Source organism: Vidua macroura, chromosome 28 (assembly GCF_024509145.1).
Source record: "Vidua macroura isolate BioBank_ID:100142 chromosome 28, ASM2450914v1, whole genome shotgun sequence".
Lineage (NCBI taxonomy): Eukaryota > Metazoa > Chordata > Aves > Passeriformes > Viduidae > Vidua > Vidua macroura.
In genome coordinates, this window is record NC_071598.1 from 2,821,851 (window position 1) to 2,840,389 (window position 18,539).

The 18,539-nt window shown below is 47.4% G+C and overlaps 1 protein-coding gene across 4 annotated transcripts in view; it reads left to right on the plus strand.

The window, feature by feature from the left end:
• The first annotated feature begins 258 nt into the window (after nt 1–258).
• Nucleotides 259–18,539, plus strand: part of DPYSL2 (dihydropyrimidinase like 2) — a 56,220-nt gene continuing 37,939 nt past the window's right edge. For 2 of the 4 annotated variants that reach the window (XM_054000594.1, XM_054000593.1), the window contains exons 1-3: nt 11,217–11,609; nt 14,800–14,888; nt 16,143–16,327. In XM_054000594.1, coding sequence (XP_053856569.1) covers nt 11,571–11,609; nt 14,800–14,888; nt 16,143–16,327 — 313 coding nt within the window. In that variant the 5' untranslated portion in view covers nt 11,217–11,570. Of the gene's footprint in view, nt 343–1,015; nt 1,386–11,216; nt 11,610–14,799; nt 14,889–16,142; nt 16,328–18,539 lie in introns of those variants that run through there. The other 2 variants (XM_054000595.1, XM_054000592.1) reach the window with 2 other exon arrangements.

Consider the following 18,539-nt stretch of genomic DNA (forward strand, 5'->3'; position numbering starts at 1 on the left):
CTTTGGCTGCCTCTCCTGATCTCCCGCAGGGAGGAACCGGGGTCTCCTGGCACTGCAGAGGCTTAACTGACTCACAAGGTCAATAATTTTGGCTCCTGGAGGTAAGTCCCGGTTGCCAGCTCGTTTTCCTCTCTCCCCCGGTTCCCATATCCCTCTCCCATCTGTGTCTCTTTTTCATCCTCTCTTCAGTGCCATCCATCAGCCCTTTTTCCCCCTGAAGAGGGTCTGCACCAGCGACGCCCGAAATCCCAAGAAGCTGAGTCAGCGTTCTGCTCCTAAACCCCACTAACCCAGCTGCGATCCCAGCTGCTCCCGCCCTCCGGCTCCGCGGCGCTAGGAAAAGTGAGGAACAATGGGATTCCCGGAGCACTCCACCATTGCTGGGCTGGGGGAGGCAGGGAACAGGCTGGTGGGAGGAAAGGAGGGACGGAGGCAGAGCCCCCTTCTGCCCTGCCCGGGCAAGGGGAGCAGCCGGAGGGAAAGAGGTGCCCCGTCTACATCAGCCTCCTGGAACAGCGAGATCTGCACGCCGGGGAAGGGGAGGGGGAGAGGGTGGGTGTGAAGGGGGCTGTTGCTCCAACCTGATCGAGTCCATTTGCCAGTTCACCATTCGCATCACTTCCGGAGCAGTCCTCAGTTTCTGCTGCAGAGTGAGCTTTTTTTTTTTTTTTTACTTCTCTCTCTCTCCTTTTCCCTCCCTCCTCATCTGGATGCTGGGAACTTGAAGCCTCCTCCCTTTATTGCAGCAGGATCTGCCCCATCCTTGCCTCAACTTTGCGCTGCATCAAAGAAAGAGAGCGAGCCACAGGCTGGCTGGTGCCGATGGGGGCAGGGGACCTGCCGGGCACAGCCCTTTGCAGTTGATGTTGCCGTATCTCTAGGACCCAGATCCGTCTTTTTCCTATCGCTCTCCTTTTTCCCCCCTCCCCACCTCTTCTCTCCGTGTGTGTGTGTGTGTGTGTGTGTGTGTGCGCGCAGGATCCTCCTGGTTACCGCTGTTGTTATTCCCCCTTAGCAGGGAGACCACCTCAGCCATGGCAGAGAGGAAGCAGAACGGGTGGCAGGGCGAGGAAGAAGAAGTGCCAGCCTTCTTCAAAAACCTGGGCTCGGGCAGTCCCAAGCCCCGGCAGAAATTCTGTGGCATGTTCTGCCCGGTGGAAGGCTCCCTGGAGAACAAGACCATTGACTTCGACTCGCTCTCGGTGGGCCGCGGATGTAACAAAGTCGTGGCAAAGCAGAAGGATGTTGCCCACCTGGCTCCAGATGCTCAGTCCATCTATTCCAAGCAGAGCGGGAAGGGAGGGGAACCATCTGTTGAATTCGGGAGAAAGGTGGAGATCAGGAGTGCCACGGGGAAGGAGGCGCTGCAGAACCTGAATGACAAGGTGGGTGCATATATGTAGAGATATATTTATATATATATGTTGTGTGGGGTGAACTCGGGCACGCGATAGGCTGCAGAGAGGACGGATCCTCTCCACCTGCAGCCGCTGGTTTTTATGTCCCCTGCATCTGTGTGGCAGCCTGTGCCTTCCTCCGGGCAGCAGCATCTCTCGCAGAGCCTTCCCTCCAGAGCTCGAATGCTGTCTGCGTGCTCTCTGCAGGTGTACGAGAGGGGGGCACAAGAAGAAAGAAGACCCCCCCCCGCACTCACAAACACCCCGCCCTGCCCTCCTGTCTGGGGAGAAACAACGACTTTTTTGTTTCTTAGGCGATTCCCCCAACACGAAGGTAGGGAAAAGCCCCACCCAGGCAGGGAATGCAGCTCACAGAACAGAAATGCAATTGTGAGCAAAAGAGCATCAATGAGCCTCCACCTACCGGGATCAAATCCCTGCAGGCTTCTTCCAGGGGGGACTCCTACCCCTGCTCCCAGGGGAGGACAGGCACCGGAGCGACCCCTGGGAGCTGCATTTCAATGCCAATTTTCAGCAGGGCTGCTGGGCTACAGTGGGAATTTTTGACTCAGGAAGATCTGGGACTTTCACAGGAATGTGGCATCCTTGTAGCAACCCAGAACTCCTCCCAGGATTTAAAGACTGCTGCAGATACTTCTCATTCTCTGGATTTGTCAGGGTGTAAAGAAGCCCATTCTCTTCCAGAGGCAAAACCCACTGAACCCATAGATCTGCCTGACCATGCCCATCTGCTTTCCTCAATAAATCAATTTAAACCAGCTTTACTCAGCTGTGAGCCAGGAAATACTCAGTGCACACCTCTGACAATGCTGGCAGAGGTTGGAAGAGCAGAAATGAATGAATGAAGTACCCACCAGCAGCCTGCTAAACTCCTGGTATCGGGCAGGAGTTTCTCTGAGTAGTCTCCCAGTGGGTACAGAGCAGCCCTTTCTTCTGGAAGCTGCTCCTAGGATGTGCATTCTGGTTTTTAATTCTGATATGGATTGTGTATGCTGGTCTGCCTGGAATTCAGAATATGGGCTTGTTCACCACTTTCTCCTGCTTTCAGAAATGCGAAGTATTACTGGAAGTAATATAAAAATATAAATTAATCAAATGTATTAGTTATAAAATATAAACTAGAGGCTCATCCTCCCCAAATCAGACTCTGCTGCAGTGACCTAAGGGCTCCATCCAGCCATATTTCCACATGTGAACTACTGCTGCTACAAAGAGCTCACAAAGGCAGGCACAGATTTTCAGAATTCCCACACACCAGCCCCACTGAGGAGGAGGATGTGCTCCACACTGCTCCAAACCTGGTTTCCCAATCCCAAACAAAAATTTGCCACTACAGATGCCTCAAGTTTGCTTGATCATGCTGGAGTGTCTATTAATGGAGTAACTTTCCATGATTAATTAGTCTTATTGGACCAATCAAGGTGCATTTCAAGAATAAAGGGCTTTTTCATCTTGGGGAGTCAAAGGTTCTGCAATTCACGACATTTTAAGAGCTAATTTTGGACAATCTGATGTCCTGTGGGACATAAGTATAAGCAGGATATACATTAACTCCGAAAAGATAAATTATTTTCTGACCAGTACAATAAAAATTTAAGTACAACATTGTGCAAAATCAGAATCCACTGAGAATATTAATAATATTTTTAAGTGTGTTTTTTGTTCTGTTTTAAAGATTATTGTCTAAATGTTAACTGAGGAGATGAAACAATGGGATGGTACAAAACATTTGAGCTGTTTCTCATTAGCTTTACTTAACACTGATGCCAATGGATTGTGATATCAGGGGTGCTGAGAATTGGGGTAAGTCAAGTCTCTTGGGATAAATGTCATGCTATGGATTGGGAATTTATTTCAGGAATGTTTGAGCTTTGGTTTTCCAGCTGACTGCACCCATAGCTTGCATCAATGGTTAAATCCTCAGCAAGTAAAATTGGCTTTATGGGTTTAAAACTCAGTCATCCTTTCTGTCACATATAGAAAGATCTTGTCTTAATCCCCTTTGAAATAGTTAACAAAGCAATATGGACAAGCTATTTTTTATATTTTTCTCCGAGGTCTCAACTGTCAAGAGGATAAAAAAGGGGATGTAATTATTCCACATTAAATTGCAGTATTTTGTTTTGTGGGCCAAGATAAGGGCAATCAAATCTCTCTGTGTCTGTCTTTCCTGGGACATTCTGTAGCCCATCTATCATGTGTTCCCCCTCGGCTGTGCTGCCTCATAATTCAGGGTTAAGATCATCTCTGGAGGCACCAGGAAGGCTCAGCCTCAGTTCCAGCAGCATTTGCAGCTCTGTCTCTGGCGGCCAATTCAACAGGTCTGCAGCTCAGCTTGGAGCCAAGCTCTGCTACTTCCAGCTTCCAGGCCTTGGAGAACTGACTGTGCTTCTGTTTCCCATCTGAACTTTCTCATCTTCCCTGTTTGGGCTGTTCCTGTTTCTGGAGCTGCTGGTTCAGTGTCTGGGCCCTGCTCAGTGCTCCGGGGCCCTGACCCCAACACTGAGATGTGCCAAGAACATAATCTTCAGATGTGGGATTCCTTAAATGAGGCAAGAGGTCCTTGGCCCGGCTCTCAGGAGCTGCTGTGCACCTGGAAGATCAATTTCTGCAGTGGGATTTACCCACAGGATAATCCAGGTTGGAAAAGCCTTCCAAGAGTATCAAGTCCAAGCTGTGTCCAATCCCCACCCTGTCCCCAGCCCAGAGCTCTGAGTGCCATGTCCAGGCCTACCTTGGACACCTCCAGGGATGGGCACTCCAAACCTCCCTGGGCAGTTCCAAGGCCTGAGCACCCTTTCCATGGGGAAATTCCTGCTGCTGTCCACCCTGAGCCTGCCCTGGCCCAGCCTGAGGCCGTTCCCTCTCCTCCTGTCCCTGTTCCCTGGGAGCAGAGCCCGACCCCCCCGGCTGTCCCCTCCTGGCAGGAGTTGTGCAGAGCCAGAAGGTCCCCCCCGAGCCTCCTTTTCTCCAGGCTGAGCACGTTTCCAGCCTCTCCTGGTGCCCCAAACCTTGCCCCAGCTCTGTTGCCCATCAGCTCTGCTTTGTAGTCAGTGCAGAAGCTGGAAGGCTCCTGGTCCCAGAGCAGGGACTGCTGGAATGGCATCCCAGGGCAATATTCCCCTTTTCCTTACATGACAAGTCTTGAGAGGGGGGCATTCATCTGGGGTTTGAAAAACTTTGGCCATTGATTGCTTGAGCTGGGTCATTTTTCCTAGTGTATTTCTCAGATTTCCCATATCTGTAATTGCTATTCCTTCCTCCCACATTTTTGGGAGAATGACAGTATTTTAGGGAACATCTATAGAGAAAAGCAAGGTTTAATTGCAAGAGAGATGACAAGGGCTTTAATCTGGTTTGCAGAGAGAGCCTGAGTAGCTGCTCAGACCCCACACCACCATTACAAGACCTGGGATCCCAGATCTCTCCTTCATTTGCCATCTCGTAGTTACTCCAGTGGTTCAGGTGTTTCCCCTGTGCACCTTTACATTCCTTTTTTTGCCTCCCTTAAAACAGTTCCTGGCCCTTTGGGAAGCACAGAGCACTGTGTGTAAACTGCTGGTATAAACCAACAAAGTCTATTCTAACAAATAACAACAATGAATAAACAGACAGTAGGAAAATGTTTTTAGTTTAGAATTGATAGGAGAGGACTCACTTGCAAAACACTGTCATGAAGCTTGTGACAGGACTGGACTTTTTCCTAAAACCTCAAAGCTCTCAGGATCATGGTTGTTCATTCCTGGAGAGAAATAATGAATAACAGGATGTTGTTGAGAGCTGAAATAATCACAGACTCTGGAACATTAATGGAACTGTTGTCTAAAACAAAGAAGCTGTTCCAGACAGCTGGAAATGCAATCCTGAGTTTAATTTGCTACAATGCCTGCAATTTTTCTAGCCTTGTTTCGACAATCATTGCATGCAAAATAATCATAAGGGAGGATGACTTGCATGTTCTTCCAATGGGTCAGGATGGTTTGTGGAAAAAAAAAACCAAAACAACAGTGAGGAGCAAAAATGCCAAAGTCCTCTTAACTTCTTCTCAAAGCCAACATTCTGCACAGCTGCAGACATCCATACATCCAATGGGTGTCTTCTGGAGTGGTTTTATATGCAGAATTTACTAATACCGCACTTCCATGCAGGAATGAACAAGGGGTTTTGATATAGGACCAATGGATTATTTGGGTTAAAGATTTTATGGGAAAATTTAAACACTTGGAGCCAGATCTCCCTGCTTGGCTTGGAGCTGATACAGGCTGCATCCCAAGGGATTACTGGCACATGGGAGTGGCAGTTCAGTGTGCCACCCTTATGCCACCTCCCTGGACACCATTTAACAGGCCCCATCTGGTTTCAGTAGGTGCTGAGCTGTCATTTAGGGTCTGCCTAAGGCTTTTTACCTGCAGGGCTGTGTCTGACTCCCTGTATCACACATTTGTCTTGTGGCACATCAAATCTGGGTGTATCTCTGGGGATGTTGTTGTAAAGTTGGAAAATGACGTTGTCAACAAAGTTCACGTGGAGTTGGGGGCATGTGTTCTCATGAACTCTCTTAGCTTATAAAACAGCATTTGGGAGCAGAAAACCACCAAAACCCAAACCTCTCTGCACTTCTGTGTGATTATCAATGTCCTGTCCTTTGATCCCCTCCCAAAGAGCAGGAATGATTCTCATGGTGGGAGAATACAGGTCAAATTTCCATTTTTTCCCTGAGTCACGATCATCCTGCACCTCAGAGGAAGGCAAAGCTGGCTGGCACAAGCAGGGACAGCAGTGGCTGAGAGCTTGATGCTTTGCCCTCTAGGTTTTTGGGGAAGGAGAAGGGATTATAATGATAAAAAAACTGTATAATCACTGAAAACAGCCATTTCTTAGCACCTACCCATGCTTCCCATGGGCCTGGGGGTGCGAGAGGATGAAAGGGAGAGGCAGTGACAGTGAGGCCTGAATGTCCCATGCCTTTGTTCCAGAAATTCTGTATTTAGCTGTGGTGCAGGTCAGGGCAGGATGTGGCTGTGAGCGGTTTGGAGAGAATAGCACATTTTTTCTTTGAATTGTACAACCCCTGACAGAGCAATCCCTGTCTAGAACCCTGAAGAGAGCCTGGCTTGTTCCTGGGTACATGATGGAGAATTGTTTAATTGCTGGGATTGTTTAAGGATAATTCACATCATGGTGCTCAGGACATTTCTTCTAAGAAACACACTCCAACATTAATAGCCTTCTTAAAATGCTATTTTTGAGCCTCCTGAAGGGTTCCCTGGATGTTAAAAGAAAGAAAATCAATTGTAAGGCTAATTTTAATTTGCAGATTGAATGTACATTTTGATTGACCTGTTTGTGTGGCTAGAAAGTGAATCTTACCCTCAAAAAGGTGATAATCTGTATGCAAAAAAAAAATCAGGCTGTTTCTCTGAGAAGCTGTATGATTTTTACCTCCTCACAGTAACATGTTTGACCCCCATGGTCATTTCTACGCTACGACTCTTAATTTTAATTTTCTGCTCTAAGATAATAAAACAAGAGATGTCCATTGTCAAGTACAACTCCCCTCAGTAATTTAATTTAGAGTGATTAAAGAAGGACAGTTCTTTCATAATCTTTTGGGAAGGACAGATGTAACTCCTATTACCATGTATCAGCCTGGATTTAATCCTCCCCACACTTCCTAGGATGCCGAATATTCCTGGATCCATGGAAAACTCCTTTAAAATAATTGAGAGTTGGAGCTGATGCAACAATTGGCATTGGCAGGATCATGGCAGAAAATTAGGGCCTGATGGGTGAACTCCTGGAAGCTCTTTTGGCCTAGTTTATTCAAATCCATCTCTGATCCCTTTTTTCATGAAGTTTTAAAATGGGTATTTCCATTTGCAGGTTTTTTAATTTCATGGCAAAATGCCATTGTGGACACACCTTTAAGTATTCAGTAGAAGAAATTTGAGTGTTGCAGAAATTATGTGGGCTTTGTTGCCATTACACTAAAATTCCACAGAGGAAGAAACTCTTTTTAATAGTTCTTTTCCCAACCATCCAGTAACTCCACAGTGGGAATAAAATTCTTTTCCAAGTGCTTTATGTTAGTTCACAGAATCTGTGAGTTAAGGTTCAGAGCTGATGTAAATTGATTTCCTCTGATGCCTGTGGTGATTTATTTCAGTGTGGATTTATTTTGATGATTTTAGCATAGATTATCACTGCACAGAGACTCTCATATTCCTGTACCATTTTCCCTCTAGACATTTGCAGGATATAAATTTAGACATATATATGTTCCTTTAACATGAAGTAAGTTTTTGCAGCCAAGAGCCTCACAAGAAGTGCTGCAGCAGCTGGGCAGGAAGGGCTGACGATAATCTGGGCCAATACTCCCCCAGATACCTGAAGCCTGAGGATGGGTCAGGGACACTCTTTCCCTTTATTAGCATTGATTAGACAGTGCTCAGTGATGTGACAACTTTAATTTTATCCTGTTCAGCCCCCTGTGTGCATTAAGAGACCTGTGGAAGACAAAGTGCATCAGCATTATCTAGAAATCCCATCACGTCTCAAAATATCCTAGCACTGCTGTAGGGCAGCAGGGCTGGATGCAGCTCTGCCAGGATTTAACGAGGAAGTTCAATTCTCGTCTTTTAACAAAGTACCCAACTCCTGCCCCTGACATTTCATGAATAGTTACTTTTCTTAATTTAACTTGTGGGGGAATTTATGCAGAAACTAGAGATTTACCAGAGGAATTAGTCAGAGAATCATGGAATGGTCTGGGTTGGAAAGAACCTTAAAGTTCATCCAGTTCCAACCCCCTGCCATGGGCAGGGACACCTTCCACTGGACCAGATTGCTCCAAGCTCTATCAGAACCAACCAAAAAGATACACTTAAGTAATTCCAGGTTGTTCCCCACTTGTTCTCATCCCAACAATGTCCATTAGCTCCTCTCCTCTCCTCTCCTCTCCTCTCCTCTCCTCTCCTCTCCTCTCCTCTCCTCTCCTCTCCTCTCCTCTCCTCTCCTCTCCTCTCCTCTCCTCTCCTCTCCTCTCCTCTCCTCTCCTCTCCTCTCTCCTCTCTCCTCTCTCCTCTCTCCTCTCTCCTCTCTCCTCTCTCCTCTCTCCTCTCTCCTCTCTCCTCTCTCCTCTCCTCCCCTCCCCTCTGCTCCCCTCCCCTCCGCTCCCCTCCCCTCCCCTCTCCTCTCCTCTCCTCTCCTCTCCTCTCCTCTCCTCTCCTCTCCTCTCCTCTCCTCTCCTCTCCTCTCCTCTCCTCTCCTCTCCTCTCCTCTCCTCTGAGATTATACAATAGGCAATTTCCATTCCTCACCTTTTTTTTAGCAAAGCTAAATAAACCAGTTTGCAACTACAGTAATTTAAAAATTATATATTTTGACAACGTTTTAGCTCACTGTTAAAAGCAAAGAAAATTGGGGCATATCAGTGTGCTGTAATGGAGCTAAGAGACATGCTTGGGAGCTCAATTCTGGTCCTAAATCATCGAAGTTTTAAAAATTTGGTGCTGTGTAGATGTTGTATTTTCAACAACTGTGGTTTTCCAGCCCTTTAATCTCTGAATTTACTTCATTCTGTATCACTTAGGTTCTTGCAACAAGGTGATGAGAAAGACAAGCTAAGTGTCACCTGAAGATTGGTTATTGCTTTCTGACCCTAGTCACTGCTGGATCCAAGTTATGGAATATATGATTATGGAATATCCAGTGCTCAAGAACTGCTGCTCTGAATTAAGCCCATGTTTCAGTAGGAAGCCTTTTTAATATAAAAAAAGAAAAACTGAAATAGGTTTGTTTGGGCAGCTGAGATGGGCTCTAGGTGTGTTGGTGATCCACTGCCTAAGGCCTGGGTGCCAGCTCCCAACCTTGGGCAGTGTGTGATTCCTCTCTGGTACTCTCCTACCTACAAATAAAAGGCATGGAACCATTCAGACATTAAACTTAAGAGGAAAACAAACATCAAAGAGAAAAAAAAAAGGAACAGTTGCACTGTCTAAATTTAGAGACCTGATGTAGACCTGATGTAGGTGCCATGTTCTGAGCAAAAATATGCTAAGGTTTCAAATCTTCAAGCACACATCAGAGGTTCAGGATAACTCATTCACGGTTGTCTAGTCTAATCATTAAATCAAAATAAACCCTACAGGCTGACAAATTAATCATTTTGTCACTGCCATAATAAGACACTTTTTCATTTGTTGCTACTTGGATATTAACTGATTGACACATCAGCTCCTTAAATGTTGTGTGATAGCCTACCTATACCCAGGAAAAACTACTTCCCTATATTCCTTAGAGCTTCCTGTGAATAAATGAACATAAAAGGTCCTGGTAGAAGTCTGTTTGAATAGATGTTGTCTTTATAATGTTTTATAGCTCTCCTAGACCAAAGGTTTCATTTCTTACTGGCTGTGCATGGTGTGTTTGGATATGTAGAGATCACAATTTCATGGCAGGCAAAGATGCTGTTTGTGTGATGTGAAATTCATCATGAGTGAGGGAAGGTAAGTCTTTGATCATTAATTATTAGTTATAATCTTCAAGCAGAAGTGAATCTGTGGCATTGAGTTCTCAAAAAATTGTGTTGTACCTTACCCCAGAACAGCTGATGTCAGAGGAGCCTGTTTGGCCATGGATCCCACCACCTTTCCCTGCACTGAGACAAGTGCACTGTAAACAATGAGGAGATATTTATGCCATTTAATGCATTTCTTTCCTTGAAGTACCAGCTTATGGAGTTCAGGGACTGAGAAATTTGACTCCAAGTGTGACTGAAACATGGAACACGGAGTTGGCAGCACTGGAGTAGTAAGGAATGGCCCGAGGGACCATGGAGAGGACCCCCACGCCCGGGTGCGTAGCTCTGAGCCCACATTTCCCTGGCACTAAGGTTTCAGGTTAGTGACCAGAGGAGTCTGGGGGGGGTGGATCTGGGTTGGATTTTCTGGACGAGGTGTGGGAGAAGGCAGACTGGGAAAACAAAGTGTCGGGAGTGGCTTCAAATCTTCATTCCCTCCCCCCCCCCCCCCCACCAATTTGCTAATTGGGAGCGCCAGGAAGGGGTGGGGTAGGACAAAGAAGATCGAAAGCAGCGAGTTCCCCACCGGGCATCCTCCGCTCTTTTCGTGCGGGGGCTCGGATGGAGGGCTGTTCGCAGCCCCGGGAATGGGGGATGGTTCCCGCTCCTCCCGGGATGGGGTACAGCCTCAGTGGGGGATGCATGGGGGTGTCCGCACACTTGGGAATAGTTCCTTCTCCTCCCAGGGGATCTCGCAGCCCCGGCAGGGAATAAAACGGGGTGTTCGCATCCCCCGAAGGGGTCATTTCGCAGAGCCCCGCGGCTGCCCCGCCCAGCGGTGCAGCTTACTAACCCGGGGCCCCCGGGACGCGTTTCGGTGGGAGCGGGGGGCCGGCCGGGCGGTGCCTGGCGTATCCCGATGGATTCCGGTTCGTGTATCCCGAGATGATTTCCCGAGACGTCCCGACGCCTTCCCGGTCCGCGACGCTGCTCCCGCGCCCGCCGCCGGGAGCGCGCAGCCCTTCTCACCGCTCATTTACATTCCGCGCGTCCCCCGCTCTCCCATTGGGTGGAGGCCGCCGTTGATTTGCATCCCGGCGGGCACTCAGCCAATGGCGCGGCGCGCCGGACGGACGGGGCCCGGCAGGGGCGGGGGCCGCATGCGCGCCTCCCGCCCCGCTGCGGGGGCTGGGCTGGGCCGGGCTTGGCTGGGCTGGGCTGGGCTGGGCTTTGCCGGGGCTGGGCCGGGCTGGGCTGGGCCGGGCTCCGGGCACAGGGAAGAAAGGGAGGCGCGCAGGGTTGGCTGCTTCTCCCGTTCCTGCCATTGCGGAGAGCCGATCACCTCTCGCGTAGCGCCGCGCCCCCTCCCCGCGCTCCTCTTCCCTGGATCGCAGTGATTTGGCCTCGGGGGATTTATTTTTGTTCTGTTTTTTTCTGGTGTGTTTTTTTGTTTGGTTGGTTGGTTTTTTTTTTTTTTTTTTTTTTCCTTGATCTACACACTGGTGAAGGGGAGATCGCGGAGCAGTTGCTGCGCGGGAGACAATAGCGGTGCAGCAGCCGCCGCGCTTCTCTTAAAAAAAAAAAACAAAAAAACATTATTGAATAAATACATCGGGGGTTGATTTCCCAAGATGTCTTATCAGGGGAAGAAAAATATTCCGCGGATCACGGTGAGTGGAGCGCAGGGGAATAGCGGCGGGGAAGGGGGAGGGGTGCGCGGAGATGGAGCCCTTTGTGTGTCGGAGCGATGCGGGGCTGGGGCAGGATAATGGGATCAGGGATAATGCGGCGCTTCCTGTGCTGCAGCGCCGGGGGGGCCGGGGTCGGCGGAGCTGAGCCCCGGCCGGGGGCGGCTTCAGCGGCATCGCCCCGCGGCAGCGCCGTGCCGGCCCCGGGAGAACATCGGGGACCCCCGCTCGGGCGTTTGGCGCCCTCGGGTTGTGCCCGGGGAGGGGTCCCAACCCTCGGGCTGTGCCCGGAGGGGCTCTCCCAGCCCTCGGAGTGTGCCTAGGAGGGGATCGGTGCCTTCCCGGGGGCTCCATCCCCGCCCGCCCCAGCCCGGCGAAGGGCGGCGCCGGGCGAGGGCATCAGCTCGAGACCCCAGTCCCCGCCGGGCTGTCGCTGGGGATTTTCCAGGATAGCCTTTTCTTCGCCAGGAAGCTTCTGGCAAGGCGCAGGTTTCGGTGCGGTCCTGGGGGAGCAGGAAAGGAGCCGTTATATAAACCCCTCCCTCGGTCTCCTTGTTGTGGGAGCCGATGTAGGGCAGGTATTGCAGATCCAAGGGTACCAACTTTTGGTTACGTAAGATATCCTCGACTAACGGGCTGCTGGAGCCGCTTATTTTTTTGCACACAGGAGTTTTTCGTCCTTGGCAGCGGTTCCTCACCTTCCCCACGGACACACCCTTCCTCATCCTCGGGGGCAGGAAAAGGAGCTCCGAAACGGGGCTTTGACGTGTCGGGTTTGGGCAGGAGTCGCTGGATTGTACAATTGCAGTGTTTAAGGAAGGGAGAGGATGTGCAAAATGGTTATTGATAAATCGAGCATCCTTCTTTTTTTAAATTATTTTTTCTCTGGAAAGGGGAGTCACTTTCCCTCCAAGAGTCCAATGGTAAAGAGTTTAAAAAGCTGCCTCTGTTTAAAGAGCGATGGAGGTTCCTGCTGAATCCCTGTCATGGGCCAGGAGTAGCATGACGCATTTTTTCTTCTGGCTGAACGCTCTGATTTATGTTCTGTGCACCCAATCTTCCTGCAAAGGAGTAGGAAAAATCAGATTCTGCTTCTGTTTGCTGTTGTGCAAACCTGGGATTATCAACCAAGGCTAAAGCTGGAAAAAGGAGGATAATGGATGTGTGGCTGCCCTGATTTTGCTGCTGAATAGACACAGATTTGGTGGCAGGCCCTCGCAGGGATGTGAGCTGTGTGTGCTTTTGTCTCCAGGATGGTTGAGGTGAGCAGGAGGATTCGTCCTGATCTCAGAGCCTTCTCAAGAGCCCAGCAGCAGCCCTGCTTACTGCCAGAAGCATCATTAAAATGCTCCAGGCTGCGTTTTTGTGGCCATTTTATATATATTTTTTCCCTTCTTCTTCCCTAATTGATGCCCAGTGTGTGAGGACTTGGGCTGTTGGTGACATCCATGGCCAGGCTTTCCCATTTTAATGGCATGAGGAGCCTGCAGTGGAGGTGGGCATCAATACTGCAGTATTTCTGGAAATGGTAAACATGTAGGACAGTTTGCCGGAGAGGCTGGTATTGAAAGACAAGTGGGTTTTTCACACCCCAGATTTATTCACTCAGGTTTATTGGCATTTGCAGCAGCTCCTAAATTTAAATTTTGAGGGTTTCTTTGTATTTGAAATCAGTAGCATTTTCCAGGGGAACTCTCCATTGCAGCAGGAGGAAGAAGGAGAAGTAGAAAGGGAGGGAGAGGGGACTTAACATCTCCTAGATGTTAAGCAGTGATACAAAAGATGGATATAATGGTATAAATCAGTATCTGATGCAATTCATGGAGCCCTTTTGGTGTTAAAAGAGCTGTGTCAGTTGAGAATTGGGTGCTCCAACTCTTCAGCTTTATTATGAGGAATTTGGGAAAATGCCCGATTGTTCCTTCTGTTCAACGAATGGAGTTGGCACTTCAAAATCAGGGCCCTGAGCACCACCGTCATTGTTTTATATGTATTTTTCTATAAATTCTTACATACATTTTCTGTAAGTCCATGGCACCTCTGAGTTAAAAGTCTAGCTTTTGATTTCCCCAGCCTTTGCCTGTGCTGGTATTGCTTTGTTCTTTTTCAAAGGTGTTTCTGTGAGAAGGGAGAAAAGAATCAGAGTAAGTACAAGCGCAGATCTGAGGGCCAAAGGTGTGGTTTAAACCAAAGATTCACAGCATGTATGTGCTTTGCTTTAAATATTCATCTGCTGTAAAAATGCATCTGTGATGTGGGGAATGAAGGAACCAGGGGGATGTAGCAGCCAGACACTTTTAACTCTCCTCCCCATCAGGAGCTCTGCAGTGAGTTTGACTCTTGTTTATGACTACTGCAAGAAAAAAAAAAAACAAAAAAAAAAACAAAAAAACAAAAAAACAAAAGCCAACATTTGTTTGTGACCTAAAATCTTGCAGAAGCAAGCTGTAACTTGGGCTGGGTTAAAATCGCGCTGCCTGATAGCTGCCTTTTTATAATTGCCTTCCTGTTCCTGCCAAACTGACTTATAATTTGAGGAAATTTTAATAACCGTTTTGTATATCCTTCCCTTAACCCTAATTTGCTAAATACGTGCATATATTCCATCTGGTTCTGCAGTGGTGCTCTGGATCCACTGCATCGAAACATCACTGAAGTGGACCAAAGGAGTTTGTTTGTGTTGTGTAACCCCTGGCAACAGACTTTTGGGCCATTTCCCTGACAGCAATTGACTCACGTTGAGCCAAACAGTGACTCCACTGTGTGGATGCATATAGGAAATTTTGCGTATGACCAAGGCAGAAAGAAATAAGAGATGTGGTTCTAACACATCCCTCCAAGTGTTATTTAGTGCTGCTGCTGCAGGTGGTGGTGGCAGGCTTCAGGTAGGAGTGAAGCTGCCAGAGTAGATAAGATCACTGGAACCCACCTCTTTCCTCATTCTGATTTTTTTTTTTTTTTTGGCTCATCAGTGATGAAAGGCCTTGCAGATGAAATAAAGCATTTTATCTTTCCAGTTGAAAGTGCAGCAGTTGACTTGTGTTTTGATGTGTGCTGGTGAATAATGTAGAGGTTGTTGCCTTCCCTCCTCTTTCATCTCTGGACTGACACTGCAGACTGTCAGCTCTCCCATTGAATAATTGTGGCTTGTGCTGTGCTTCTTTTGTTGTAGAGCGATCGTCTTTTGATCAAAGGTGGTAAAATAGTTAATGACGACCAGTCCTTCTATGCAGACATTTACATGGAGGATGGGTTGATAAAGTAAGTGAAGCCTCATCGTGGGACTGGGTATGTACAGAAATGCATTGCAGATTGACTGGAATAGCTTAATCTCGAAGAGATCTATTAAATTACAGTGAAAAATCAATATTTCCATGTCTATCCTGGTGTTTAATGAAGGAGCTTTAAAAGCAGGGTATTGAATAAATAAACAACTGGGCCCAAACCCTGCTGGCTCCAAGGAGGTACTTACATGTGCTTAATTTTAGCCATGAGAGCAGCCCCATGCTGAGATGACACATGTGTTTGAAGTTATCTGTGCTGTAAAGTTTCACTGAGTTATGACTTCAGATATTTTGAATTCAGAGTTCAGCGTCCTAACCCAATTCTCTTTTAGGCTTGGAGGCTGGACTTAGGTGACCTCTGGAAGTCTCTTACAGTGCTGACTTGTCTGGGTCTGTGATGCAGAGATCACTCCAACCCCCCTTCAAGTAAAAAAGGACCCTGTAGTGGAAGAGGTTCAGACCTCTTTCTGTGTTTTCAGGCCTGGAACATGTGTTCCTGGCATGTTAAATGTGTTACGGATTTCTTTGGAAAATTACTCCTAGGAAAAAACAGACAAGCCAGAGGTTACAAACAAGGAATTTTCCTGTTCTGGCTAAACAGTCAGCACATGTGCTTTTTTAATCAAGGTTAAAAGTTAAAGGAGCCAGCCAGAGACAGCTAATTAATTGCATCCACTACTGCACTGCTAAAAACAGGTCTGTGAAGTGTTGGACTGGAGAGACCTCTGAGGGTCTCACCAGGAATTTGGTGACCAATATCTGCTTGAATTTATTTTTGTGTAGAGACTCTGTAATACTTGCATATGAGAGGAAGGTAGAAAATCAAGAAGCAAAAATTCTTTCAGTGTTCCCAAACCAATGGTAACATCGAAACTGCTGTTAGAGAGCTGGAATCAAGTGCTGAGCTGCTGCTTTAAAAAGTCCAGCCCCAGGAAAGCTGTGTTTGGTGCAGTGATTATCCATGACCTGCACAGCCCCTTCTAGAGGGGTTCCTTCTTTTCCTTCCTTTAATGTTGTCCCAAAGTCCTGAAGGAATTGCACACTTAACTCACCGTTATGCAACTGCTTCCACAGGAAGACTAAAACACCCTCAGCCCTGTGTGTGCTGATCCTGTGCCCTGCTTTATATGGAAAAAGACAACTGCAGCTAGGCTAAGTAGCACAGGGGTGTTTGTTTACAGGCTGCTTACCTGAGTGTGCCTGACCTGCTTCTCAAAACCTCTTTCCCCAGGCAAATAGGAGAGAACTTGATCGTGCCAGGGGGAGTGAAAACTATCGAGGCCCACGGCAGGATGGTGATTCCTGGAGGGATCGACGTCCACACCCGGTTCCAGATGCCAGAGCAGGGGATGACATCTGCTGATGATTTCTTCCAAGGGACCAAGGCTGCATTGGCTGGAGGCACCACAATGATCAGTAAGTGCCTGCTTTCCTCTTCCAGCAAAGCTGGGCTTTTCTCTTTCCCAGATAAGAACAGAAGCTGTGGGAGTCACCTTGTTCTAGACCAATGGGTGATGTCTGGCCAGGTTGCTGGGAAAAGCTTGTGGGAATAGGGGTGGAAAAGCAGGACTCCAGGATTTCCCCATCTTGCAGTTGTCACTCATTTCATTTGTCTTCCCTTGCTTGTGGGGTGACTTCAGGTTTTTGGGTCTGCTCCTGCTGGAACCAGTGAGCTCTGTGACATCTGGCTCCAGAGTGAGGAGCAGATCCCCCACATTCCTATGCCTTGGTCCCTTGTCTGTGGAGAGATATCTATTGTGTTTCTCACACCCAGAAGCCTGATGCCAGTGTTCAGCATGCCTTTGAAAACTGGGCCACTTATTTCAGGATCTGCTTTAGCCACCAAGATTTTTGTTAGTGTAGCTCTGCTTGGGCTCATCTCCTCCTTTGGAGAAAGAGAGGAATTGTGAAGTGAAAATACCTCAAAATAAAAAAGACAGACTGACTGTTGTGCTGGCAGCAGGATTAAGATACTTTGGGTGTTCCCTTCCATCTCTAAAATGCTTCAGGAATAACTTCCAGGCTATCTGTCCCTGCTTATGATGGCCACAGGATCTTAAAACTCCACAAGCAAGTCAAAACCTTGTAACTTTGAGCCAGAGGAAAAAACCAAACCCCTCTGTTTGTTGCAGGGCAGCTGATCAGGTGTAAAAATCTACCATGGTGTCCCAGGCTCTGTTGCTGCTTGTGGGAATGAGGGATAAGGGTGTGAAGTGATCCAAAATCTGAGCATCTCACAGTCTTTCATGTACTCTCAGGTGCTGCCGTTCCACAGGACGGGAGTTCAGGTACAGAGGAATAAAAGAAGCTGATTCAGAGCATGTATTAGTGTCTATTGTCCAGTCCATGGGTATAAAGAGTTCTTAGGCACAGCCAGGAACCAGCTTAACTCTCCTCAGTTCAAACCAAGCTGTGCATGGACTGGAACATCCTCATCTCCCAGAGCATGACTGTGAGCAGTCCTTGATCCCTGGCCTGGTGGGTGGACTTGAACTGATTGACAGGAGGCTGGAAGTAGGTCTTAGTCTGATGCTTCAAAGAAATAAAATAACTCGGGAAATTATTTTTCATAACATTATCACTTCAGCATGTGAGGTTTGTGTCTGAAGATAACCTCACCCACACAGGGGATGTGGCTGTGGATGGTCCCTTTGTGCACACTAATACCCAGTTCTCCTTCAAGTCTTTGCTGTCAACTTAAATCAATAGCATTGAAATGGCTTTTTATGTTCAGTCTCAGTTCATTGACTTAGTTTCGTTGGTTGTTCCTTTGTTAGAGTACCTGGTTCACACTTGATTTATCTTTTTGTTCTTCCTTGTTAAGTTGAATTAGATCAAAATAACATTCTCTGTCATCTGCATGTGACCTTTCAGCAGCACTGTTCCCCTCAGTGGCACTTTTTGAAAGTAGAAATTGGTTTGGCAAATTTTTTTTGGAGTAGCCCTTTACTTTGGTTGCCTCATTTTACCTCTGCATAGCTTCCTGCTTCAGAAATCCTTTATGTGCATAAATATGTATTGCCTTTATGGCTGAATACCTCACTAATGGTAATGTATCATTTTTCTGAGTTAGGGAGGTGGAAGGAGAATACCCCGTTTTACAATTTCTCCTTTTACAGCTATGAAAGTAAACATAATTTGGATTATGACCATGGGCAAGCCATTTACAGGAAGCTAGGGATTAAACTTGACCATCTTGAGTATCTCAGATTAAGACACCAAAATACAAAGTCATCTCTGACTGAGACTGCAGCAAGGACTAATTGGACTAAATAGAATGATGGTGAGACATTTCTGATGGGTGGGAATCAGCAACTGGAGCAGTGGAAAGCAGGATGAATGATCCAGAGTAGACTTCAAAGCTTCAGTGCCTCTGCCCTGTGACAGCTCAGCTGTTTCTCTGAGCAAAATTACAGCATTTGGAAAAGTTCTTCCACAGTGAAGCTCTGGTGAACACTCTCTTGGTGGGTGGCCCTTGGGCTTCACCAGAGCAGGTGGGAGTTGTGGTGGATGGCAATATTTTTTCTCTTATGATTAACAGGACAATATTTAGTGAGCTGGATTCACAATATCACAAATTGCAGCCTGAAAATGACACTCTCATTGTATGTTTTAAATGCTGGGATTT